This window comes from Crocodylus siamensis, chromosome 10 (assembly GCF_052110815.1).
Source record: "Crocodylus siamensis isolate JL-2025a chromosome 10, ASM5211081v1, whole genome shotgun sequence".
In the NCBI taxonomy this organism is placed as follows: Eukaryota; Metazoa; Chordata; order Crocodylia; family Crocodylidae; genus Crocodylus; species Crocodylus siamensis.
The window spans coordinates 28,285,488-28,311,493 of record NC_143404.1 but is presented as its reverse complement, the minus strand read 5'-3'; the positions used below and the strand labels follow the sequence as shown (position 1 = coordinate 28,311,493).

Sequence of the window (26,006 nt, the reverse complement as noted above, 5' to 3'; positions counted from 1 at the left end):
ATGGTGCTCTGGCATGGTGTCAGATGACTGGAAAAGGGCCAATGTGGCTCCCATTTTCAAAAAAGGGAGGAAGGAAGACCCAGGAAACTATAGGCCAGTTAGTCTTACTTTGGTCCTGGATAAGCTTTTTGAGAGAGTTATACTGGCACATGTCTGCAAGGGGCCAGCAGGGGAGATTTTGCTTAGGGGCAACCAGCATGGGCTTATTAGAGGCAGGTCCTGTCAGATCAACTTGGTGGCCTTCTACGACCAGGTCACCAAATCCTTAGATGCAGGGGTAGCAGTGGACGTAGTCTTTCTGGACTTTAGGAAGGGCTTTGACACTGTCTCTCACCCCATTGTCATTATAAAACTAGGGGACTGTGGCATCGATACCTACACACTCAAATGAGTCACTAGTTGGCTGGGGGGCCACACCCAGAGAGTGGTGGTGGATGGGCCATTGTCTACCTGGAGGGATGTGAGCAGTGGGGTCCCCCCAGGGCTCGGTCCTTGGGCCCGCACTGTTCAACATCTTCATTAGCAACTTGGATGAGGGTGTAAAAAGCACCCTGTTCAAATTCACAGAGGATACTAAGATGTGGGGAGAAGTGGGCACGCTAGAAGGGAGGAATAGGCTGCAATCAGACCTAGACAGGTTACTGGGTGGGCAGATGAGAACAGGTTGGGATTCAACACTGACAAGTGCAAGGTGCTGCACCTGGGAAGGAAGAACCAGCACCATGCCTACAGGCTGGGGAACTCCCTTCTCGTCAGTGCAGAGCCAGAAAAGGATCTTGGAGTCATTATTGATGCCAAAATGAACATGGGCTGACAGTGTGGGGAAGTGGTCAGGAAGGCCAACCGTACCTTGTCATGCATCCACAGATGCATCTCAGGCAAGTCCAAGGAGGTGATACTCCCCCTCTATACAACACTGGTCAGGCCGCAGTTGGAGTACTGCATCCAGTTCTGGGCATCAGACTTCAGGAGGGATGTGGACAGCATGGAGAGGGTCCGGAGGAGGGCCACCCGCATGATCAGGAGTCAGCAGGGCAGGCCCTATGAGGACAGGCTAAGGGACCTGAACCTATTCAACCTCCACAAGAGAAGGCTGAGGGGGGATCTAGTGGCCATTTACAAACTAGTCAGAGGGGACCAGCAGGCATTGGGGGAGTCCCTGTTCACCCGAGCACTACTAAGAGTGACCAGGAATAACAGTCACAAGCTTGCAGAGGGTAGATTCAGACTAGACATCAGGAGGCGCTACTTCACCGTCAGGGCGGCTAGAATCTGGATCCAACTTCCAAGAAAAGTGGTGCTGGCTCCCTGGGGGTCTTTAAGAGGAGGCTGGATGAACACCTCGCCGCAGTTGTTTGACCCCAGTACTCTTTCCTGCCATGAAAGGGGGTCAGACTTGATGATCTGCTCAGGTCCCTTCTGACTACCAACTATGAAACTGGATGCATGAGCCAGAACTGGATTCAACTTCCTTTCCTCTAGCTATATCATCTCTGAAAAGCCTTATATCCTTATAAAGTTTGGTGAATGATGTAAACTAATATAGCTCTGAAAAGTAACTGTGAAGAAACAATGTCATTGCCTTTATATTTCATAGATCTTTTCCCTTTGTATTCAGTCGCATCTGAATGTATATTCATTCTCCCAGCAGTTTCCTGTTTTCCCCCTCCCTGAAGCTGTAGGGCTGGGGTGGATTTAAACTTTATCACTAGACACAAGTTAAAGTATTTGGAAAGCAAAATCTTTCCTGACAACTTCTGGCTCTCTCTGCATGATGTCAAAAGACATCAGGGGCACACACATACAAGTCTCAAGACCTGTTCCCTCTTCAGCAGTCCACATGGATTTTCTTCCATGGTAGCAATGGACATCAGGAATTGTCATCACTGTGTAAAAACAGCAATATTAACAAGACATCTTCAGAGGCAGAGCATTTAGTCTGCTACTCTTGTGGAGTGTGTCAGGCTCTTTCACCCCAGTGGAAGAGTAAGTGGAAGCTATGTGTGAACACAAATGAGGTTAAGTGCCCTAGGATTAGTCTTTGCCAAAGAGCACTGGTAATTAGTAGCTTCAAACCCGCTGTGACCCTTCTCACTTATGCACAAGGGCAGGGTGTAGGCAGAGAACGGACGTGTCTGTGGGGACCTGGACTTAAGTGATCTTTATAGTAATGAAGCTCTTAATCATGCCTTCCTCTTGTAGGTCTCAGTGCTGCAACTGTGAGGTAGGAGTAAAGCTAGCAGCTGCACAGCAGGGAACTCATTAATGCAGGGTCAGGTTCCTTTCTGTTCCCTGTACTTCTTGTTTTTTACCTTATATGTCAGACAGGGAACCAAGATAGTGCAGAATAAACCCTTGCTCAAATGCTACTGGTAGAATGAGTCTTGCTTCTAACAATAACAAAGTAAATTTACCCTGCTCCAGCTACCCATTTTATGGCCAATTTCCATAATATTTAACCAGTTCACAATCATTAGTATATTTATGCCCATTTGCATTATGATCATAGAGCAAGGTAAAATAATTTATTCCTAGGGAGAGGCATGGCAGTCACATTCTCTTCCCTACATATCTTAACCCATTTGTATTCAGTCATAATGCACATGAGCAGCTTTTAGCTTGGTTCCGTTGCATGATCTGTCAATAAGCTGTGCATTTAAATAGTCCCAAAGGAGCCACTGACACAATTGATTTGGGGGTTCAACTGTGTCCACTTTCTTGGAAATCCCTCAGTATAAATTTACATGATAGCTCATCACAGATACCAAAAAGTCATTGAAGGCCTGTCTCATAAACTTGTAGTGCATTCTGTTTTTTTTAGAAGAATACAATGCTGATGTGGGGTGCATACAGGCTTGGAGCACTAACATTTTATAGCACCGTCAGTTATTTTCTTTGCATTTGTCTTGTATAGAGGTGTCACTTAGGCACAGTGATAGTGACATTTTGAGATTAGCTCAGTTATCAGTGAAAGAGGTGAGAACAGAACTCACAACCTCCAACTGTGTATTGTAGCCACTAAACTATAGTCTGTTCCAGAAGGTGTGGCTACACCAGTGAGACTGTGCAGAGGAAATACGACTGCAATAGTAAATACTATTACTACATATATTCTATGATTGTACCCCATACAATCATATAGGTGACCCAGCACCAATTCTACCAACAAATTCACTTAAAAGAAAGCTCATACATCTCTCTCTGTAAAGCAAATCCATAATAACAGATGGAAAATAAGATTCAGGTGGAAGGTTGCCAGGGTTGTTCTAATATTATTTCAAAGCCTTTATGTCAACTAATCCTTGGGATAGAATCTTAGCATTCCTGCAGGACACAACTTTTAATGTTTGAGATAGTAGGTCTGCTGCAGAGTCGGGGGTTTTTCAGAAGTCTGTTCCAGATCAAAACATGATGTTTTTAATGTAAAGTGTTGTCACCTGTGGAAATGGCAATCTGTTGTTTTGGGTTTTTTGTTTTGTTTTTGTTTTCCTGCCCAAATTGTGAGACAAAAAGAACAACATTTGAACTGTTTTTTTTCTTTTAGCTGTTGCCAGTAGTTCCTGAATGCAAAGTGCATCATTCCAGGGCCTCACATTCTCACTACATCTTTCAAGATTCCAAATAGTACTTAAGGACGCCGTCACAGAATGTGAAATATCTTTGTACAGAACAATTGCTCTCTTGTTTGTTTTTATATACTCTAATGGGAGTAAAGTTGAGTTCTGGAAAACAAATAAAGGAGCCCATGTTGGCAAGAAGTCCCAGTGAAACTACAGAGCAGTCTCTTACTTATTTATCTCTATAAAGCACATCTTTCCTTATTCCCATTGTTTGAGTCATTTTGTAATGTTTTATATATAATTTTAAGTTATTTTGGGCAAGGTCAATCTTTTTGCCTTAAAGCAGCTAGTATCTTTCTTGGATCCTTCAATTAATGATTACTTGATTCTGAAGAAAGGAGAGGAGCTAGCAGCCACAGCAGGGATGTCATCTATCTACAGAAACAACCTTGATGTCAGCAAAAGAGCAGGCTTCTCTAATCTGACCAGCTCAAGGGATAGAGGACAAGTCCTGTAGCTTGCACACCTAAGTGCATTTGGTCTGTGCAATCAGAATATATGACTGTCCACTAAGAAGTATACTGCAGTCACTCTTTTATGTACATGACATGTATTAATTATAAGCCATAGGACCAAATTATTTTTTGCGAGTAAGCCTCATTCCGTGGTTAACACTAGAAAATGTCCACATGAGCAATGCAAGAAATAATATAACAGATACAAAAAAGATGCTAAACTATAAATTACTTCTATCAAATAACAGTGCAGCTGAAAATTAAATTCATATGTCACTACATCCTGCCTAGGCTAGCCTTGACACTGAACATAAAACCTGGTCATCATATCATAGATGAAAGTACAAAGCAGAAAACTTTGGGAAAAAGAGAAAAAAAATGCTATATCCATAATTATTTTGCCTCATTATTGGCATTCTTTCCCCTGATTTCTGGTTACAGAATTCATGAAGGGCTATGGGTTACATGTTATATGGTCTAGTATCTGACAGTTGTTCAGGATACATAAACCATAAACCAGTGGAGATTACCACATGAAAGCCATCTTCAGGCTTCAACATTCCTTTTATTCAGTAAAAACCTTTTCAAAGAGCAACCCCCCTGCTGCTTGTTTTCAGCTAAGAGCAAAATTATCCTGTTGCCATGTGTTCCATCAACTCTTATCCAAACCCAAACTATCTCCTCTTCCGAATGTCATGGTTCAAACTTCAGCGTAATATTTAGTTGTTTGCTTCCTTTATTCAGGGTCAGATCCTGATGCCATTACTCATACTGAATTAGCCAAGGGACCATTTTGGGTGTAAGGTCCTACTCAGCAGTCTCAGCTTACTCCATGTGGCATTAGAATCTGTTCTGGATTTGTAAGCTCTTTTAAACAGGGAGAATCTTGTATGAGTGGTCCTTTACTTCAAACCCTTGCTGAAAAGAATAGTGCTCTGCACCTAAATCTGTAGTCCATAGAATAAAAATTCCACTTTGTACTGTAGGGAAGGAGGTGAAGGGTCTAGTCCAGGTAGCTTAGTATCACAATAGACAGATGTCCTGTTTTGGGGTGGGGGGGAAGTTCCTATTTGAATTTAAATGAGCAGGTAACAGATCACACTGACAGCAAGATCAAGTCCTCAGTTTAGTCATAGATGGCACTGCACTGAGCTTAACAGTGGAAGTGACCTAAGGAAGAGCACTTGACTGCTGAAAATTTGTCCAACAGTTCTCCCAACTATATAGTTGATCCAATAAAAGATATCACAACAAAATTCTTGTCTCTCTGAGTTTCACAGTAATTTTTAACAAGGTAGAGACCTAAAACTAAAAAAAAAAATTCTGGCATTTTATATACATATTTTTTATAATTAGAAGTTGCCTTCGTTAATACATTTCTAACAACATTTTATCATTTAAGCTTTCATTTCATTTGGCCTTTTCACAGAAGCAACATATACAGAACAGGTTTAATTCTGCAGTTTATTTCAATATTCTTCATTTTTTTTTTCTTGATTTATGGTTGAGGCTTTTCAGATATGAGCGATATACATTCTTAAACTACTTTCAGGGTAAATATTTAGAACATAAAGCTATATACTGTGGTAAACATATCTAAGAATATAATAATTTAAATCATATTTAAATTATTAACAGTGTGCTTTATTGTTTATGAACTTAAATGTTGGAATATATCACTAATACATATGTGCTCACATCATTAGCTATGTTTCTGGATTTCATTATTGTTCAGACACCTAGCATAAATGAAACATAAATATAGTGGATTTCTCAGGACTTCTCTTTGTTCACTTGGGATTCACTCTGTCTGCTCCTTGCCAAAGTCATAAAACTTGATCTTGCCAGGTGCTGAATGCTCAGGCCCTGCAAAACGTATAAGCAGGTGCTGAACTTGATACACAAGAGTAGAGTGCTGGAGTGTTCTGCATCTCGCAGGACCAAAACCATTAAGAGCCAGATTCAGATCATGCACAACTTCATTGACTTTGCACATGCTTACATCAACTGTTTTGCCTATCCTGATATGATTGTCTTAGTCAGAGATGGTGTAAAAGGGGAAGTAAATGTGCATTTGAGGTGATGCTTGACCTCTATTGCAGACTGCAGATTTGTCTGTGTAATTTCTTTAAGGCACAAAGAATTTCTTAAGCCTCTCTTTATCTTGTGCTGATTAATGTTTGGAGCACAACAGTAATGTTTTTTCCTATTACCATTGCTTTCCCTCTGCAGAAACCTGACAAACAATAAGATCAAGGAGATCCGTGAAGGCACATTTGATGGGGCATCAGGGGTGCAGGAACTGATTTTGACACAGAATCAGCTGGAATCTGTGCATGGACGAATGTTTAGGGGCCTCACAGGACTCAAGACATTGTAAGTGCAAAGTCTGTGTTCCTCTGTTGAAAGAGTACTGTTTGTGTGTCACCTTGGGAGCTTGATAACAACACTGTTCTTGAACAGAGGGCTCACAGGACAGGGAGTGCATCACTGTATCTGAAATGTATTCTGTATATTTATAGTTCAATGAAAGTGTTCAGTTGCTATTTCTTTATAAACCAGGTTTTCAAGGGTTGGAAACATGACAGTGAGATTGAGTTGGGCCAGAGCAGGGTGGATTTAATTGTTTGCAGTTTAAAGTTGTTACATTGAACAACCTTTTAAAAATTCTACTAAAACTTTAACCACCACATTCACACATGGTGACTTTCTTCCATAATGCCTTACAAATGTTAATTATGAATTGTTATAACCATTGTACAAATAGGAAACTTTGAGTTAGGAGTTATGCACTTAGGGCTGGGACTACGACACAACAAACATATATACATGAGCTTTAAGCAGACATCAATCTAGCCATGGCAGCATGGAAGAGGACACAGGTAAAGCCCAGGCAAGAAGCTAAGGAACTACTCAGCCTGAGTAGTTATACAGTGACACAATTATGACCAGTCCAGAGCTGACCAGTTTAATGCTAGCTCTGATATATCAGAATAGTTCAGACCAACACATTCAGTAACTTGGGAACTTAAAATAAACACCTGAAATCCATATCTAATCATATTATGGTGGTGCTCACTCCTAAGGTTCTGGAGATGTACCAGCACAGGCTCCAGCAGCCACATAGACAAGCCAGTGTACTCAAAATACTTCATTGTACGGGTACCACAACTAAAATGGGGTGTGGCTGCAGCCCTCTTCACTTTGGGTCTGCCCATGCATATGTAGTGGTGCCTAGATAGAGATAAAAAAAGGCTGGGATCACTGTTGGCATCTGCTACATCCCTTAGAAACAGAAATTACAGTATGTGTAGGGGGCTAGGGACAGAAATTACACATAAACCAGTTTAAGTGATCAGAAACTGATTTAAACCTGTAATAGAACAGAAGTTCAATGCATATAAGCCAGTTTGAAAATGGCTGAAACTGGTTTTAAGATAAACCTGGTTGAATGTAATATCAGACTTAACTGATTTAGGTCAAACCAGTTTATGAAAGTTCTGTCTCAGACCCCTTCCTTGTTTCAGTTAAATCAAAGTCCCCCAGCATCCCAACATTTCTAGGTGTGGGCTGGGCTGGGCTGGGCTATCTGTTCCAGAGAGCACGGCTGGCCCCACCCCTCTTCTCCGTAGCTGGAGCAGTGAGGGCTGGTTCAATGGCCTCACTTGCTGGCCTAGTGCTCCTCCCTCCCCTTCAGACAAACCCCTGCTGGGGTCTGGGGCCAGGGAGGGGGGTTAAACTTCTCTTCTCCCAAGTATGGAGCTGCCCTGCCCTGCTTACTTAGTGCTGGCTGTGACTGTGGACTACAAATTCTAAGGTACCTGGAAGCAAGAAGAGGAAGTGATGAGAAACTGCAGAATCCTACTGTTGTGAGTCTGGACTGCAGATCCTAGAGACCTCAGGGGCAGCAGGAAGAGGAAGCAAACACACAGCCCATGCTGGCTATGCTCCAGAGAGCCATGCTATAGCAACCCCCAGCTTCTGGCTTGAGCCACTGCAAGCATCTGGTTGCATTTCCTGAATCAAACATGAATATCTGTTCATTCGCTTATTGATTCAATCTTTGCAGCTGAGACTAACTTTTAAAGACTGAATCAATTCAGCTTTGGGTGTTTTAATTGTCTGCACTCAGCCAGTGCATCTGGTGAAATCAGAAAGAATGATGGCACATGGTTGATAATGTGATCTATACTTGATAAATATATATATATATTTTTTTACAATCTCCCTATTCTAAAGGACGAGATACCTAAACAATACAGCAGAATGGCCTCAAAATGCCATTTAAATACTATTTACAATGGTCATTTTATACATGACAGCAAATAGCTTCTTACTTTGCAAAGTCTCATAGTACCAATTCCTTCACTCCTCATTGAAGACAACCCCTCAGTTAACTTCACTTACTGGTTTGCCTGCATAAGACCTTGACAGATTAGCCTAGAATGAGAAATGGAGACTTTTCCCTTCACTGTTCCTTTAACATATATTTTTTGTGGCATAGTCCATCTGTTCCTTAATTTGGTGCATGCATTTTACTAAGGAAATTTTAAATACTGTCTGTGGATACTAAATTAACTTGTTATACTATAAAAGTAGCCCCTGGCAGTGCTTCCAAACTTGATTAAGTATTTTTTTTCATTAAAAAAAAAATTTAGCTCAGAAGCTGTCCTGTTGTTCTGACCTGCATTTTCCCCCAGCTGCTTAAGCAGTCTAAATATACTCAGCATGAAATGAAAATCTCTAAGTATAAGTGTTCCTTCAGGAAGGGCACACAGTGTGTGGTATGTTCTGGTATAAAACTTAATTTTTTGGCTTGAGAGACATATATTTTTATCTATAAGCCTACTTTCTTTGGACATAAAAACTATGGCATAAACCAAGAAGCCACATTGGAGGTATGCTAATTTTAATATCCTTTTTCTATAAACATATTAAATGATTATTGGAGATGCATAGGCATTTACATTTCCAGTCTTTCTGGTGAGATTCAGCTACCCTCTAATCCTTGCTGAATGGAATCCAGAAAGGGCATCATACTGATATACTGCTGTAGTATGCTATTCTTCCAAAAGTTTCCTAATCCTAAAGTGACCCCAGCAGTTTTCTTATGTATTACTACATTCCTTCTAGAGCTTAAAGCATAGGTGGAAATACTGTGTGGCATGATATGATGGTTCCCCTTAAAGGTGGTATCTTCTTAAGCTCTCCCTCTGAGTGCCTATTGATCTCAGATTTTTACATGGTTTTGAATGCCTGAGGAAGTAGGACCCATGTATTTATCCTATAGGTGGTTGGGATGATAACTGGATTTAGTAGTGTGTAAACCCAAAAGCATGTAAGTGTCTCTTATTAAAATGTAACCATCTCTCACTAGCATTTTTGAAGTGTCTGTCAGTGCCTTATAAGTACTCAGTATGGGGTGTAAGCCCAGGCATCCAGTAGGATTGAATTCAAAGCAGACTGAACATGTTTGATACCACAGAAATGCTTGCTTTCATAGTAGATGATCAGACTTTTGGAGCAGATGCACAAATCTGTGCTTGTTTTGTAGCCTTCATATGGTACATTTAAGTTACTGAATGGTATTTAACCCAAAGATGAATATCACGGCTACATTGGGCACATTTACACATTTGGTAATGCACAGTAGTTACTGTGCATTTAGTTTAGTACTAACTAAATGTGCAGTAACTACAGTTACTGCGTAGTAGTACCAGTTTATGGGTTTTTTGTGATGCTTACTGCGCAGTAGCCTAACACTACTGCGTAGTAGTGTATTAGCACATTTTTGCCCGGCACCCTACTGCACAGTGCATTAAGCATCTCCTGTAGACATGTCCACTGATATGTAAGGACCCACATCTTATTTGATAGAAAATGTGACATATGCCTCATGTAGCTCTAAATCCTTTGTTGCTATGAGAATAAATTAGGTGCTACACTATTTTGGATTAATTAGGTTTTAACACCAAGTTCATTGTTACCATAACAACTCAGGACACCGCATGTTCCAAAATACAGCTCAAATTCATCTGATCCAAGTGCTGTGCAAAAAGGTTTCAGAGGTTTTGCTCTAAAAAGTCTTTTCCTATAGCAAAGATTAGCTTCTGCCACCGTTGTTTCATTTGAAGATGTTTAAATATGTATGTAAAGAAACTGTTTAGGATGGGAATGTTGTTAATGCAGTTTGTTTGTTATTATGGTCAGAAGGTACTTGTTTGTTATTATGGTCAGAAGCTGAATCATGTGGTCTCAGAAATCCGTTTTAGGTTACATTTATGCTTAGCAAATTAATAGCTGTTTTAATTTTACTGAATGTCTAAATAGCAAAGGTATCTAGACACACTGTATTTTCAGATGCATGGCATCGACTGCCCGTTAATGCTATATGAGAGAAATGAGCTTTACATTCATGACACATTGTAGAGATGTGAATTTGACCCTTTCTTGGCTTTTGACCATCAGAAGGACAGAATGAAGTCTAGTCCTCACCTAGCACCTGTTACAGCCCTGTATGAGAAACAATGTTCTAATCTCTGTTCTAAACTTCTCTCCCCTTTCAAGCAATACAAACAAGTATTCTGATGTCTGAATTTTTGCAGGATGCTGAGGAACAACTTAATCAGCTGTATAAGCAATGACACCTTCGCAGGGCTAAGCTCAGTGCGGTTACTCTCACTATATGACAATCACATCAGTACCCTCACACCAGGAGCCTTCAATACACTTGTCTCTTTGTCCACAATGTAAGTCATCTTTTTCTTTTTATTTATTTATTTCAATAATGCCATTGCTCAATCCTTTCATTTTAAAAAAGAGGTATTTTCATGTGCAAAATCACAGTGGTTAATTGTTCAGATGGGGAAAACACAAATTTATCTTACGACCTACTGGAATTAGTGAACTGGAAAGTCTAGACCTGCTGCTATAATCTCCATCCTAGACTATCAAAGCAATTGACACATGAAATGGTAATACCTTCAGCCCAAGCCATTACTGAATTTGTCAATTCAGAGATGATACCCTATGACTGAAAAATAGGATATTTAGTACCTACTTTTAAAACAGAGAAAGTATAATCTGGGCACTTACGAGCCTATTAGCTTGTCTTCAACACTAGGTAAAGTCTTAGAATAGATGCTAAAGAAAGAAGTAAACAAAGGATATAGAAGCAAATGGAAAATGGGACAAAACACAACAGTGCTATAGCTGAAGGAGATCATGTTAGACTAATTTAATATCTGCTGTGATAAATTAAATGATCTGAATAGCCCTATCCAGGCAGTCTGTCTAATTTATCTAGATTTAACCAATGCTTTTGCTAGATTTAACCAATGCTTTTGCTATCATAACTCATTGGAAATGTTTAGTCAAAGTGGAGAGAATGGGGATCAGTGCCACATTTGTGAGGGGGGATAAGGAGTTGGCTGAAAGGGATGCTATGCTACATTATGTTGCAAGGTTTCATAGATTTCATAGACATTAGGGCTGGAAGGGACCTCGGGAGATCATCGAGTCCAGCCCCCTGCCCAAAGGGCAGGAAGTCAGCTGGGGTCATAGGATCCCAGCAAGATAAGCATTGAATTTACTCTTGAAGGTGTTCGGTGTAGGCGCTTGAACCACCTCCGCTGGCAGACTGTTCCAGACCTTGGGGGCTCGGACAGTAAAGAAATTCTTCCTTATGTCCAGCCTGAAACGGTCTTGCAGGAGTTTGTAACCGTTCGACCTCGTCATCCCTTGGGGCGCTCTGGTGAACAGACGTTCCCCCAGATCCTGGTGGTCACCCCTGATAAACTTATAGGTGGCCATCAGATCACCCCTAAGCCTGCGCTTTTCCAGGCTAAAGAGTCCCATGGCTCTCAGCCTGTCATCGTAAGATCTGTTTTCCTGACCTCTGATCATGCACGTGGCTCTCCTCTGGACTCTCTCAAGCTTCCCCACATCCTTTTTGAATTGTGGAGCCCAAAACTGGATGCAGTACTACAGCTGCGGCCTCACCAAGACCGAGTACAAGGGGAGAATGACGTCCCGGGATTTGCTCGAGAAGCATCTATGGATGCAAGCCAGCATTTTGGTCGCTTTACTAGCCGCAGCATCACATTGGAGGCTCATGTTCATCTTGTGGTCAATGATGACCCCCAAGTCTTTTTCTTCTGTAGTGCTAACCAACGTAGCACTGCCAAGCCTATAAGGGTACTGCAGGTTTTTCCTCCCAAGGTGGAGAACCTTGCATTTTTCGGTGTTAAACACCATGAGGTTCTCGTCTGCCCATTTGCTGGGCTTGTCCAGGTCAGCCTGGATCACCCGCCTATCTTCTGGCGTGGATGCTTTGCCCCAAAGTTTGGTGTCATCGGCGAACTTGGCCAGTCCACTCCCAATGTCCACATCGTTAATGAATATGTTGAACAGTATGGGTCCCAGGACAGAGCCTTGAGGGACCCCACTGGTCACAGGGCACCATGATGAGTGACTGCCATCAATCACAACCCTCTGGGTCCGACCACGGAGCCAATTTCCCAGCCAGCAGATAGTGGTGGAGCCAAGGCCACAACTGGGCAGTTTGGCCAAGAGGTGATCATGGGATACCAGATCAAAAGCTTTTTTGAAGTCAAGATATATGACATCAATCTCTTCTCCCTTTGTCCAGGTGATAGGTCACCTGGTCATAGAAGGAAATGAGATTGGTCAAACAAAACCTACCTGCAACAAACCCGTGCTGGCTGTCCCTTAGAATGTTAGCCTGGGCCAGTCCACCAAGGATGGCCTCCTTAATAAACTTTTCTAAGATCTTCCCCAGGATAGAAATCAGGCTAATGGGCCTGTAGTTAGCCGGATCCACTCTCCTCCCTTTCTTGAAGATCGGCACCACATTGGCCTTCTTCCAGTCTGTGGGCACTACACCAGAGCGCCAGGAGTTTTCAAAGATCCGTGCCAGGGGCTGGGCTATGACGCTCGCCAGCTCCTTGAGTACCCTGGGGTGCAGGTTGTCAGGGCCAGCTGACTTGAAGGTATCCAGCTTCTCAAGGTGTTCCTTCATGAGGTCAGCATTGATGGAGGGTAGGGGATCCCCCTCACCCAGATTTCCCTGTCCCATAGCAGGCATGGGCATCCCATGTGACTGATGAAGGACTGACGCAAAGTACCTATTTAATAGGTTGGCTTTTTCCTGGGCGTCAGTTGTCAGTTGCCCCATCTGGTTTAGCAGGGGTCCAACATTGCCCTTGCTTTTCCTCCGGCTCCCCACATATCTGAAAAAGGACTTTTTGTTGTCCTTGATGCCTGAAGCTAGTTGGAGTTCAGTTGCAGCCTTGGCTTTCCTGGTTTGCTCCCTGCAGGACCGGACCAGCGCGGAGTAATCCTCCTTGGAGGGGAATCCTGTCCTCCATCCTTTGTAGGCTTTCCTTTTTAGCCACAGTAGGTCCACTAGGTCTCTGGAGAGCCAGGGGGGCTGCTGTGCCTTCTTGCTGCCTTTTCTCCGTGTTGGAATAGATTTAGCTTGTGCACTGAGGATCGCTTCCTTGAGAAGCAACCACTCTTCTTGAACTCCCATCTCCCTGGGGTCATGGTCCCTGAGGGCCTGACCGACTAGCCTCTTGAGCTTGTCAAAGTCGGCTTTTCTGAAGTCAAGGACTTCTGTGTTGCTGATTGACTTGCCAGCTTTACGGCGGATGGTGAAGGTGATCAGCTCGTGGTCGCTGTCACCCAACTTCCCATGAATAACTAGGTCGCCGATTAGGTCGTCCCCCGTAGCCAGTACCAGGTCAAGCAGTGCTTTGCCTCTCATTGGCCCATAGACTTCTTGAGTCAGGTAGAGGTCATCCACGCACGAGAGAAAGCTTTGCGCCCGCTCAGATTTAGCTGAGTGATCTTCCCACGAGATGTCCGGGTAATTGAAGTCACCCATGACAACCAAGGTCCTGGAGCAAGCGGCCTCAGTCAGTTCCCGGGCGAACTCCTGGTCAAGCTCAGGACTTTGAGTGGGAGGTCTGTAGTAGACTCCCACCATTGTGTCCCCTGTGCCGAATTCCCCACGAATTTTTACCCAGAGGGTCTCTAGCTGTCCATGCCGGTCCCCAACATCAGCTTGCAGGGACATGTAGCTTTCCTTGACATAGAGAGCTACACCCCCACCCCTTTTGTCAATACGATCCCTCCTGTATAGGGTATAGCCCTCTATACCCGTGGTCCAGTCATGGGTGGAGTGAGTTATCAAACTGGAGTGTGGTTACCAGTGTTGTTCCTCAGTGACAGGACTATCTTGTTTAATATTTCTGTTTATGACACTGGCACTGGAGTTAAGTGTTCTCATGAAATTTGCAGATGACAGTAGGATGGTGGGGGTTGCTGCTATGGAAGTGAATATGATTATCATAGAGGAATATTTAGATAATCTTATGGAATGGAGCATTAGAATGAAATTTAATTATATGAAGAGCAAAGGCAAGCAGTTGGGGATCAGTAACAAGGACTTTGGCCATCTGACATGTGCATAGACTAGAGGCAACTGAGGAAGAGAAAGTCCTGGGAGTACTGGTCAGTTGTGGGAAGACCGTGAGCTTCCAGTGTAATGCAGCTCTAACAAAGGCTGATATGCAATCCCAGGCTATATTCACTGAAGGATATTGAGTAGAGACAAGAAGTTACTAGTATCATTGTACAAAGACCTAAGAAACTCCTGCAAGACCGTTTCAGGCTGGACATAAGGAAGCATTTCTTTACTGTCCGAGCCTCCAAGGTCTGGAACAGTCTGTCATCGGAGGTGGTTCAAGCACCTACATTGAACAACTTCAAGAGTAAATTGGATGCTTATCTTGCTGAGATCCTATAACCCCAGCTGACTTCCTGCCCTTTGGGCAGGGGGCTGGACTCGATGATCTCCCGAGGTCCCTTCCAGCCCTGATGTCTATGAAATCTGTGAATGCTGCATGTGAGTCTAGTTATGCCTATTCAAACAAAGTTTAACTGGAATGGTTTCAAAGGAGGGCCACTAAGGCAGTTAAAGGATTGGAGACCCTTTCTTATGGAAAAAAAAAATTAAAGGAGTTTTGCTTATTGAACTGAACTAAGTAAGATTGAGAGGAAAAACTACATTCATGGGGTGAGCGTTAGAGAGGGAGAACAGCTTTTTAGGCAAAAAATAACACACTTGCAAAATCAAGTAGCTGCAAACTGGCTACATATTAATTTAAATTGGAAAGAAGATGATTTCTAATGATCAGAGAACTGACATTTTGTAATGGTCTTTTAAGTCAAACAATAGAGGCAAAGAACCTCTTTGGCTAGGGACAGGTAACACTTTGGGTAAGAGCACTTTAGCTAGGGACAGAAGTTACACATATACTAGTTTAAGTGATCAGAAACTGGTTTAAACCTGTAACAGAACAGAAGTTCAGTCCACATAAACCAGTTTCAAAATGGCCAAAACTGGTTTAAGGTAAACCTGGCTGAATGTAGGTTCAAACTCAACTGTTTTGGGTCAAACCACTTTATGCAACGTCTATGTCAGACCCTTCCTGGTTTAAGTTAAACAGAGTCCTCCAGCATCCCAGGATGCTCTGCAGCCCTGGGCTGTGTTCTGTGCTCCAGAGACCAGAGCTGGTCCCTCTGTTCTCTAGCCCAAGCAGGGGTGTGGCCAGATGCCAGCATGCCATGGCCCCCTGAAGCAAAGGGAGCAGGAAAGGGGTTTATTCCCTCCTCTCTCCCCTCTCCCTCCAGAAGACCACAGCTGGGGTCTGCCAGCCTCAGCCAGCACCTCTGCCACCGACTTATAGCCAGACAGGGGAGGGGTTAATTCCTCCCCTCTGTCCACTCTCCCCCCAGTGACTACAGCCAGGGTCTGCTAGCCCTGGCTTCTGCCTCCACTGATCTCTCCCTGTGTAGGGCAAGTGGTGGAATAAGACCCCTCCATGCCCCCTTCTCCAGACACCAGAGGGTGGGAGGATTTCATAGATTTCATCGACATTAGGGCTGGAAGGGACCTCGGGAGATCATCGAATCCAGCCCCCTGCCCAAAGGGCAGGAAGTCAGCTGGGGTCATAGGATCCCAACAAGATAAGCATCCAATTTACTCTTGAAGGTGTTCAATGTAGGCGCTTGAACCACCTCCGCTGGCAGACTGTTCCAGACCTTGGGGGCTCGGACAGTAAAGAAATTCTTCCTTATGTCCAGCCTGAAACGGTCTTGCAGGAGTTTGTAACCGTTCGACCTCATCATCCCTTGGGGCGCTCTGGTGAACAAACATTCCCCCAGATCCTGGTGGTCAGCCTTGATAAACTTATAGGTGGCCATGAGATCACCCCTATACCTACGCTTTTCCAGGCTAAAGAGTCCCGTGGCTCTCAGCCTGTCATCATAAGAGCTGTTTTCCTGACCTCTGATCATGCGCGTGGCTCTCCTCTGGACTCTCTCAAGCTTCTCCACATCCTTTTTGAATTGTGGAGCCCAAAACTGGATGCAGTACTCCAGCTGTGGCCTCACCAAGGCTGAGTACAAGGGGAGAATGACGTCCCGGGATTTGCTCGAGAAGCATCTATGGATGCAAGCCAGCATTTTGGTCGCTTTACTAGCCGCAGCATCGCATTGGAGGCTCATGTTCATCTTGTGGTCAATGATGACCCCCAAGTCTTTTTCTTCTGTAGTGCTAACCAACGTAGCACTGCCAAGCCTATAAGGGTGCTGCAGGTTTTTCCTCCCAAGGTGGAGAACCTTGCATTTTTCGGTGTTAAACACCATGAGGTTCTCATCTGCCCATTTGCTGGGCTTGTCCAGGTCAGCCTGGATCACCCGCCTATCTTCTGGCGTGGATGCTTTGCCCCAAAGTTTGGTGTCATCGGCGAACTTGGCCAGTCCACTCCTGACTCCAATGTCCACAACATTAATGAAGATGTTGAACAGTATGGGTCCCAGGATGGAGCCTTGATGGACCCCACTGGTCACAGGGCACCACGATGAGTGACTGCCATTGATTACAACCCTCTGGGTCCGACCACGGAGCCAGTTTCCCAGCCAGCGGATCATGGTGGAGCCAAGGCCACAACTGGGCAGTTTGGCCAAGAGGTGATCATGGGATACCAGATCAAAAGCTTTTTTGAAGTCAAGATATATGACATCAATCTCTTCTCCCTTGTCCAGGTGATAGGTCACCTGGTCATAGAAGGAAATGAGATTGGTCAAACAAGACCCATGCTGGCTTTCCCTTAGAATGTTAGCCTGGGCCAGTCCATCAAGGATGGCCTGCTTAATAAACTTTTCTAAGATCTTCCCCAGGATAGAAGTCAGGCTAATGGAAATTAACTGTTTCCCTGCCCCCTTCACCTAAGGGGGCCATGGTGTCCCAAGGTGCATAAGCCTCTTGCCAGTGGGAGGACTGCTTTGCAGGCTGGAGTGGGGCAAGCAGAGCTGCCTCTGAGTGTGTGGGATAAGCAGTGACACCAGGGATCAAAGGGGTGGCCATAGCTCCCTAAGCCTTCTTTAGTGCACTGCCGCTGTTCTCCCCACACAGTCTGTGGCAGCTCTGCCTGCCCCACTCCTGCTCCCACCTACAGTGCAGCCTCGCTGCTGGGAAGAGGCTTGCACTCCCTGGGAAATCATGATAGGGGCTGCTGCCCTGTGAAGGTTGTTCCCCCCTTGCTACTCCAGTGGCAGGGGCAAAGGCGTGGCCAGAGGCTGGCTGGAATGGCCCCCTTAGGCAAAGGGGACAAGGAGGGGGTTTATTTTCCACCTCCCTCTGGCTTCTGGTGAAGGAGGAAGGGAGGGGGCTTATTCCACCACTCACCCTGCGCAAGGAGTGATTGGCAGAGGTGGCGGCCAGGTCTGGCAAACTCCGGCTGTGGTCCTCCAGAAAATAAACCTCCTCCTTGCCCCCTTTGCCTCAGGGGGCCCTGGCAGCTGGCCTCTGTCCATGTCTCTGCCCCTCCACTGCAGCACTGAGAGCAGAGTGCCAGGCAGACCCTGGTCTGGGTCCGTGCTGTTGGGACAGGGAGTGGGGAATTAAACCACCTCCCTGGCCAGTTCATTTGATGCTACTGCCTCGGCCTGGCCATACACCCCCGGCATAACTTCTCTGAAGCTGAGGGCATGAACTAGCACCTCCTGGCTTCTGATCTGAGCCACTGCAGGCATGTATCTGTATTTCCTGAGTCAAAAGCGTATGTCTATTCACTTGCAAATTGGTTCAGTCTGGGCAGGTTAGACTAACCTGCAAAGATTGAATGAATTCAGACTCTGGATTTTTGAATGTCTATCCCTAGCCTTTAAGACTGAACTGGATAAGCCTCTGAAAGGGAAGTTATGATAGGACAGGAGTTATGGCTTAACAATCCACATGTATGGTATGCAAAATCATGGATTTGCAGTGTGAATCTTAGGGTATAGAAGTAACTCACTTGTAGTGTGATAGAAATCACTCACTTGTAGTCTCATAATCCCATGCTTTAGGCCTTTTGTTGATCATCGGTTATGGCCTAGAAGGATTCTCTCCCCTCCCCCATGAACACTACAAGTGTCTGGAGCGTTTTTTACCTTCCTTTAATTTGGGGTGCTTTTTTTGTACCTTGAAATCTCGGAAGTTCCTGCATTTTTTCCCATAGGTCAGATTGTCAAGAAATGAGGAAAGGTAAGGGGGGAGAATGCTCCCTTTGTAGTGTGTGTCCTTTTCCTAGGATTTTCTTCAGCTACTTCCATGGCAGTGCAGTTGCTGGGCATTGGCCATGCTCTCATCTCCCATGCTTTCAGCTATGGGGGGTGCATCTATATGAGGTGTTTGCTGCAGTTGCCTAATTAGCTAAATGTCTACATGTGCAACCCTGTTAGGCCGCAGAAAACTAGTAAACTGCAGAAGGTTAGTACTTGTAAATATAAATACTGTCCTGCTTCAGATTTTTTTCATGAACAGCAGTGCACATGTAGATGCTGACTTAGGTGGCTGGGGCATGAGGGTGCTTCAGTGTGGGGGGCTGCCTGCCAACTTGTCCCTTACTGGAGCACTCTTGTGCCCCAGTGAGCCCTTCTGCAGCACATTGAACCACATCAGAGCAGCCCTACGCTGATAGCCTAACTGCCTGGGCCCCCTGCCAATTGGGGCTACTCTAATGCAGCTCAACATGCACATGTAAACGTGGTGCCAGGAGCAATAAACTCTGGGATGATATGTGCCAGAGTTCATTACTTCACAGCTATGAACATGTAGATGTGTGCAGTATGTTGTAGGATATACTGCTTTAGGTATTCTGCCTTGTAGTTGTGTGTGAGCATTTGAAGTTTATTTTAAGGATTCCTTGGGTAAATAATTGCTTGTGAACACAGGGAACTGGACTTGATGTCTCAAGAAGTTCCTTCCACCCATACGTTCCTATGAGGCTGTTTTAGTGTATCCATGCCCAGACTCATTTTGTCAAGAGGGAGGAGGAAAGGTGATTGTTTGGTTTTGTTTTAATTCAACTAAATAGTGAAAGGTAAAAAGAAAATGATACTGTAAATGAGTCTCCAAGGCTAGGATTTCCCAAGGAGCTGAGGACAGTCAGGGGTAGAGTTCTTGTTGACATGGAATTTGAAAATCCCAGCCTAAACATCTTCACAGAGTTCTCAAGACATGCCTACAGCATCACTGTCTTTTCTCTTCTACATTTTCTGGCTTCCTATCTATTTTAGCACTAAACATAGACTGATAAATATAGAGGGAGTCTGGTCTGTGTTCCCAGCTGTGAATGGGAAATGGGTGTAGCTGTTAATGAAAGTTGTCTACTTAGTCCCCTGCACTCTGCCCTGAATACACATCCAAACTGTCCAACCAAAACAAATTATTTGCTGTTCTTGCATTTTTTGGCTTTCAAAGTAACCCCTATGGCATTTTCTTGCTTTAAATTTATCACAAGATATTTTTGAGGAGATAGCAGAGATGCTCTGTTGCACCTTTGTTTATTTTATTGTCTCTGCTGTTTGTTAACCATAACCTTTGCCCAGCAAGTCTTCTCATGCTGTGGTACTATGGAACTAGGACAAGAGCCACAGCTCCCCTTTCTTCCCCCTTCCAGAAAATACTTCTAAAAACTTAAGAAGTTTAATGGAACTGTTCTCCATTTGCAAGGCTCCTTCATATATACTGGTTAAGTCAGACTTCCAAAAAGCTAGTCCACACGTGCTAGCTCATCCCCTGTGCTGTGAGGATTGCTACTTATGTCTGCTTGGTTATTTGCTTTTTGCCACAGTCACTTCTTGCCTCTTTCCATGGATACTCCATACGTGGCAACATCCCCCAGAGTTAGCCTACAAGGAAATTCATGCCTGAATTTCACACTTCTAAAAGGCAGCTGTACTGTGCTGCCTACAATTAATGTATTTGTTTTAAAAAAATTCACTCAGTCATTGCTCCCATCCTCCTATCCTCTACATGCCCTTACAAGATATCTGCTAAATGAAGGAACTAGCTCTTAAGTACTTCTGAATGTCAGGAAAGCTAGGTCATTTGTGCTTTCCTATAAAGAAATAAAGCTGGTGTTTCACTCATTTTATCTTGGTTCCAAGGCTAATTTTTGTTCCTGTAAAGTTTCAGTATCAGGGAAGTTTTTACACCTTCCTGTATATCATTCACCTGCAAGTAAAGGATATTATAACTTCTAGTAGTATCTGTTAAAGCTGGTGATCATTTGATTGCACTATTGGTCCTACAGTTCTCAGTAGTAACCATTTTGGCTATGGAAGATGCATGCTGTTTCCCTGAAAATACCAAAGAATTTTATTCAGCAGATTTTGTATATAGCTTGACTCAACATTGAAAGAAGTCAAAGAAAGGCTCCCTTTGACTTTTATGGACAGTGGTTGAGGCTACAGTGACCTTTCAACTATAAATGCAAAATGAATAAATGTGTTTTCTCAGCTTTCTTTTCATAACAGAATGCCATTATGGAAGAGTATACCTAGATGATGACACTATGAAAGATCAAATATATTGCTTCTGTGACTCAGCCAGTTCAAGCTTTCATTATCCCATTCACCCCAAATTATGAGAGTTACTTATTATTTGTAATGATTTACTTTTTTGCATTTGTTAATCTGAAAATATGAACCAATCTGGGAGTTACAAGAACAAATATTCACAATTGTCAAAATCTGTATTGCCCCATTCACCAGAATTAAAAAGCAACTGGTCTCTTCTTCTTACTGCTGACATCAGTGCCAGCACCATTGATGCTATCAGAATGTTTGCAGCTCTGAAAATAGCACTCAAATGAATGGTTTCCAGTAGAGAAGTGCATACCTTTTTCTTGAGTCACAGTAAAATCACAGCTATTTTTATTATTCCTTACTACCAGAGTGTTAAATTAATTAGTTCATTGGAGTCCAAATATTTCAATGTGTTTGCATTTATGCCTGCATAATGCTCACTACTTGACTCCCAGTCCCCATGCACTCAGGGAATCACGTTTTACACACAGGAAATTTCCCATGAATTAAGCATACAAAAAGGCCTCATTGACTTGTGATTTTGAATGAGTTTACCTAGATTTCTGAGGATATTGCCGAGCTGATTTTAACAACAACAAACCTAGTTACAATTCAGACCTCTAGCAAATTGCCAGTATTCCTTTTAATATTAAAACTTCTGGCAATTTAAGCTGCTTGACAGTTTTCAATAATGACATTTTTATTTGACTGTCTGCTTCTTTACTTCAAGGTCTCTATGAACCTTTCATTTGAAAAGTATTACTGAAACCTTTTAGAATTAAATGCTCATTGTCCAGCTCTGCTAAAATCCTGCTTGCCTCATTTCTAAGTGAATGGTTCTGTCACTAAGTATAGAAGATCTGATTAGTTAATTTTATACCACTTTAACTGTCAAACATTACTTCTTGTGATCTGAAAATCTCCACTTTAATGGCCTCAGTCAAACTACACTGTAATACCACTGCTATTTATTGTCCCTTCCAGGCATTTGGGTTACTTGTTGTCTAAAAGAATTTTGCAGTGAAGCTTCTGCTCCACATGATGCTTTGCTATTGACCTCATGGTCCTGTTAAGGGTTGCATCATAATGGTGCCGTGGAAACAACCTGAGCTATGTTATGGTGCTCAGAAATCTGTTTGTTTTTTAGTACAATTAGAAAGAAACTACTGAAGGTGTCAGTTTATTTAGAAAAAAATATGATTCGTTGATAACTCATTTGTAAATATATTTAATGCAGCACACTTAGAAAATCAGACTTCCTAAAACAGAAACAATAAAGAAAGGTTTGGTTCCAACTGCTGATCATGCAATGAGATTTAACTGAAAAACCCAAGCTTCACTAATACTATTAATAATAATACTAGAAGCTTGCTTTCTGGAGAAATTGGTCCTGGAACCTACAAAAGGAAAGGCTGTTCTTGACCTAGTACTAATCAGCGTGCAGGATTTGGTGCAAAGGTTAATAGTTATGGAGCTGCTCTGCAGTAGTGGCTACAGTGCAGTTTGGCTTGACAGCCACGTAGGAGAGGAGACAAGAAGAGAATCTACCACGGTAGCCGTTAACTTTCAAAAGGGAGACTACACCAAAATGAGGAAGCTAAAGTTTCACACAGAAGTTAAAAAGGGTCCCGAAGGAGGTGAAGAATTTGCAAACAGCATGGGAAATGCTTAAGAACACCATATTGGAGGCACAAAGCTAATGCATACCGCAAATCAAAAAAAAAAAAAAAAATGGAAAGCAGACCAAAAGAAAGCCAGCATGGTTTAATGGTGGAGTTGCAGAGGCAATAAGCAGAAAAAAGGCTTCTTTCAAGAGATGGAATCCTGATGAGAAAAATAAAATGAGTATAAACTCTGGCAACTGTAAGACCATAATAAAACAAACAAAGAAAGAGTTTGAGGAGAAAATTTCTAGAGACATAAAAGGTGACAATAAAAATTATTTTTAAGTATGTTAGAAGCCAGAGACCTGCCAGGGAGTCAGTTGGGGCCCTGCATGACCAGGTTGTAACAGTGTGCTGAAGGATGACAAGGCCATTACTGGGAAACTAAATGCATTTGCTGCATGCCCCCCAGTGGCCATTCATGGATCGGGGGGGAGGGGCTCCCTCTGTAACCGATCCCGCTGGTGGGTGCGGGGGTCCCCCTTGGCAAGTCCTGCCAACTCTCAAGTGGCAGCGGTGCACCGCTGGCACATCCAGGCACACTGCTGGCACTTCTAAGTGAGCCCTCACTATCTGGCTGGTGCTCTGGGGGGGGGGGGGGGCACCAGTGCTCTCACCTGCCCCCCTGCCCAGAACACTGGCTGACAGGGAACCAGCGCTCTCAGGGGGTGCATGTGCACCCCCTGCACATCGCCACTGATTTGCTGCATCTGTCTTCACTGTAGAAGATGTTAGAGAGATTCCCTCATCAGATTCACTCCTCTCTAGGGACAAGTCAGTGGAGCTGACCCAAACTGAGGTTTCAGTAGATGAGATCATAGAAGAACTTGATAAACTAAGCAGTATCAAATCACTACAACCTGATGGTATTCAGCCTAGGGACCTGAAGGAACTCAGATCAGAAATTGCTGAACTCCTAACTGTAGTATGCAACCTTGGTAGCAAAGGACTGGAGGATTGCCAGCCCTGGTACCAGCGGACTGGAGGATTGCCAATGTAACTCCAGTATTTACAAAAAGCTGTAGCAGGGACCCCGTCCACTGAGTCTAATTTGTGTTCCTAGAAAACCAGTAGAAGTAATAATAAAAATAAGAATCGTTCAGTATATTGATGAACATTATTTCCTGGGGAGGAAACAAAGTTGTTTTGTCAAAGGAAATTCATGCCTTGTCAATGTGCTAGAGTTCTTCGAGTATGGCAGTGGGCAGGGGATCAGGGTGATCCAATTGACATAGTATATCTGGACTTCCAAAAAACTCTTGATAAGGTTCCCCGTCAGAGGCTCTTAACTAAGTTAAGTTAAGTCATGATTTTAAAGAAAGAAGATGTATTCATGGATTAAAAATTGGCTTAAAGATAGAAAAGAATGAGTATAAATGGTCAGTTTTCAGAATGGAAAGAATTAAAAATCAGGGTCCCCCAGGGATCTGTATTTGGACCAGTGCTGTTTAACATATTCATAGATGATTTAGAAAAGTGGGAGAGTAGCAAGGTGACCAAATTTGTGGATGACAAAATTATTCAGAGTGGTAAAAACCAAGGTAGACTGTAATGAAATACAGGAGGATGAGACAATTAAATGACACATGAAATTCAGTATAGATAAGTGTAAAGTGATGCACATGGGGAGAAATAATCCAAACTGTACCAACACTATGATGGTCTGTACAGTAGTTGTTACCACACAGGAAAGAGAACTGGGAGTCCTTTGTGGGATGTTTGCTAAAAACATCATCTACATGCTCAGAAAATGTCAAAAAAGTAAAGTAAAGGACTTATTAAGGGAATTTTAAAGAAAAAGGAAAATATCATTATGCCCTTTATGTCTCCATGGTATGTCCACACCTTGAATACTATGCCCAGGTCTGGCCCCCCAAACCTCAAAAAGGAGATAGAAGAACCGAGGAACATACAAAGAAGAGCAACAAGACTGGTCAGTATATGGAGGGGCTTTCATATAAGGAGAGACTAAAAAGGTTAGGCCTAATCAATTTAGAAATGAAAAGTTTGAAGGGGGACATGATAAGGGTTTACAAAATACTAAATGATGAAGAAAAAAATAAATAGGGACTTACTATTTACTCACTCTCACACTACGAGAACTAGGGGTCATAAAATGAAACTAGTAGGTGGTAAGTTTAAAAGTAACAAAACGAAGTTATTTTGCACACAGCTTGTAATTAAAGTATGGAATTCATTGCCACCAGATGTTGTGGAAGCTGGCAGTTTAGCCAGATTCTAAAAGGGATTGGACAAATTCTTGGAGGAAAGCCGCATCAGTAGCTCTTGAGCATGGGAGTTCAGGGCCTCTGAATCAGAACTTTCTAGACCTTAAATGCTGGAGGCTACACGTGGCAGAGGAGATGTGAAAAACCATCCTGGTCATTCTCCATTTCAGCATCCACTTTCTGCCATTGTGTGATGCAGGGTACTGCTCAAGATGGGCCTATGGTCTGACCCAGTAAATGGCTCTTCTTATGTTCTCACATTCTAATGTTGCATATTTGAATAACAGAAACATCAATTTGAACACAGAACCAGCTTTTAACATTGCCAACTCTGTTCATCCAAGACTTTTGGTTTAGACCCATCACAGATTTACAATAAATGAGAAGAAACTGGAGCCAGTTTTTCAGTTCATGAAATGACATAAATGAAATGTGCCGGTGCTGTTTCTTTCTTCGATTAAAAAGGAGACATTGGATTCAGGTCCCAGGGACTTGGTGCCAAGCTGGTTTAGAGCAGTGTTCCTTTTTTAACAAGAACATTAAATAAAATGCAGAATTGCTTAAATTACTGGATTTGTTTGTGAGGGGGCTTGTGTTCATGTTTCATATTAGACAGGACATTAAATTTGCAGTAAAATTCATTCCTGTGCAGGGGAATAGTGCAAGCCCTCAAAAACCTGAAGTTAAGAGAAGACCTGAAGTGGATAAGGGCCATATAGTCTGATTAGAAATGAATGTTGTCCTTGGTGTTTAATTGGGTAACTCTAGTTGGGTAATGCCCAAGTTTGGCTAGCAGCTATGAAATCCCCAAGATGTCTAAGAAGGGATCACCTTATCCAGAATTTCATAGAGTGTGCCCCTGTAAAGATATGTTTAGAGTTTCGTTAACTTCAGCATGCTGCAGAGAGGATCAAGAGGCCCCTGAGCTTGGACAGACTAGCAGTGTTTAGGCGTCAGAACATAAGACACTTCCCTGGTCCTTAACACCCATTTGGGACGCCTCACTCAATCCTTGTAAACCCTGCAAAATACGCGAAAAACCTAACATCTTCCTCCACCCTTAATTTTTCTCTTTTTGGATGCAGCTAATTTATC

The 26,006-nt window shown here is 43.2% G+C and overlaps 1 protein-coding gene across 1 annotated transcript in view; it reads left to right on the top strand.

Annotated features, from left to right (window-relative positions):
• SLIT3 (slit guidance ligand 3) overlaps positions 1-26,006 on the top strand; it is a 946,021-nt gene that overhangs the window by 731,776 nt on the left and 188,239 nt on the right. Inside the window, exons 17-18 of the mRNA XM_090064655.1 lie at positions 6,308-6,451; positions 10,681-10,824. Of these exons, the coding sequence (XP_089920781.1) occupies positions 6,308-6,451; positions 10,681-10,824 (288 nt within the window). The remainder of the gene's footprint in view (positions 1-6,307; positions 6,452-10,680; positions 10,825-26,006) is intronic.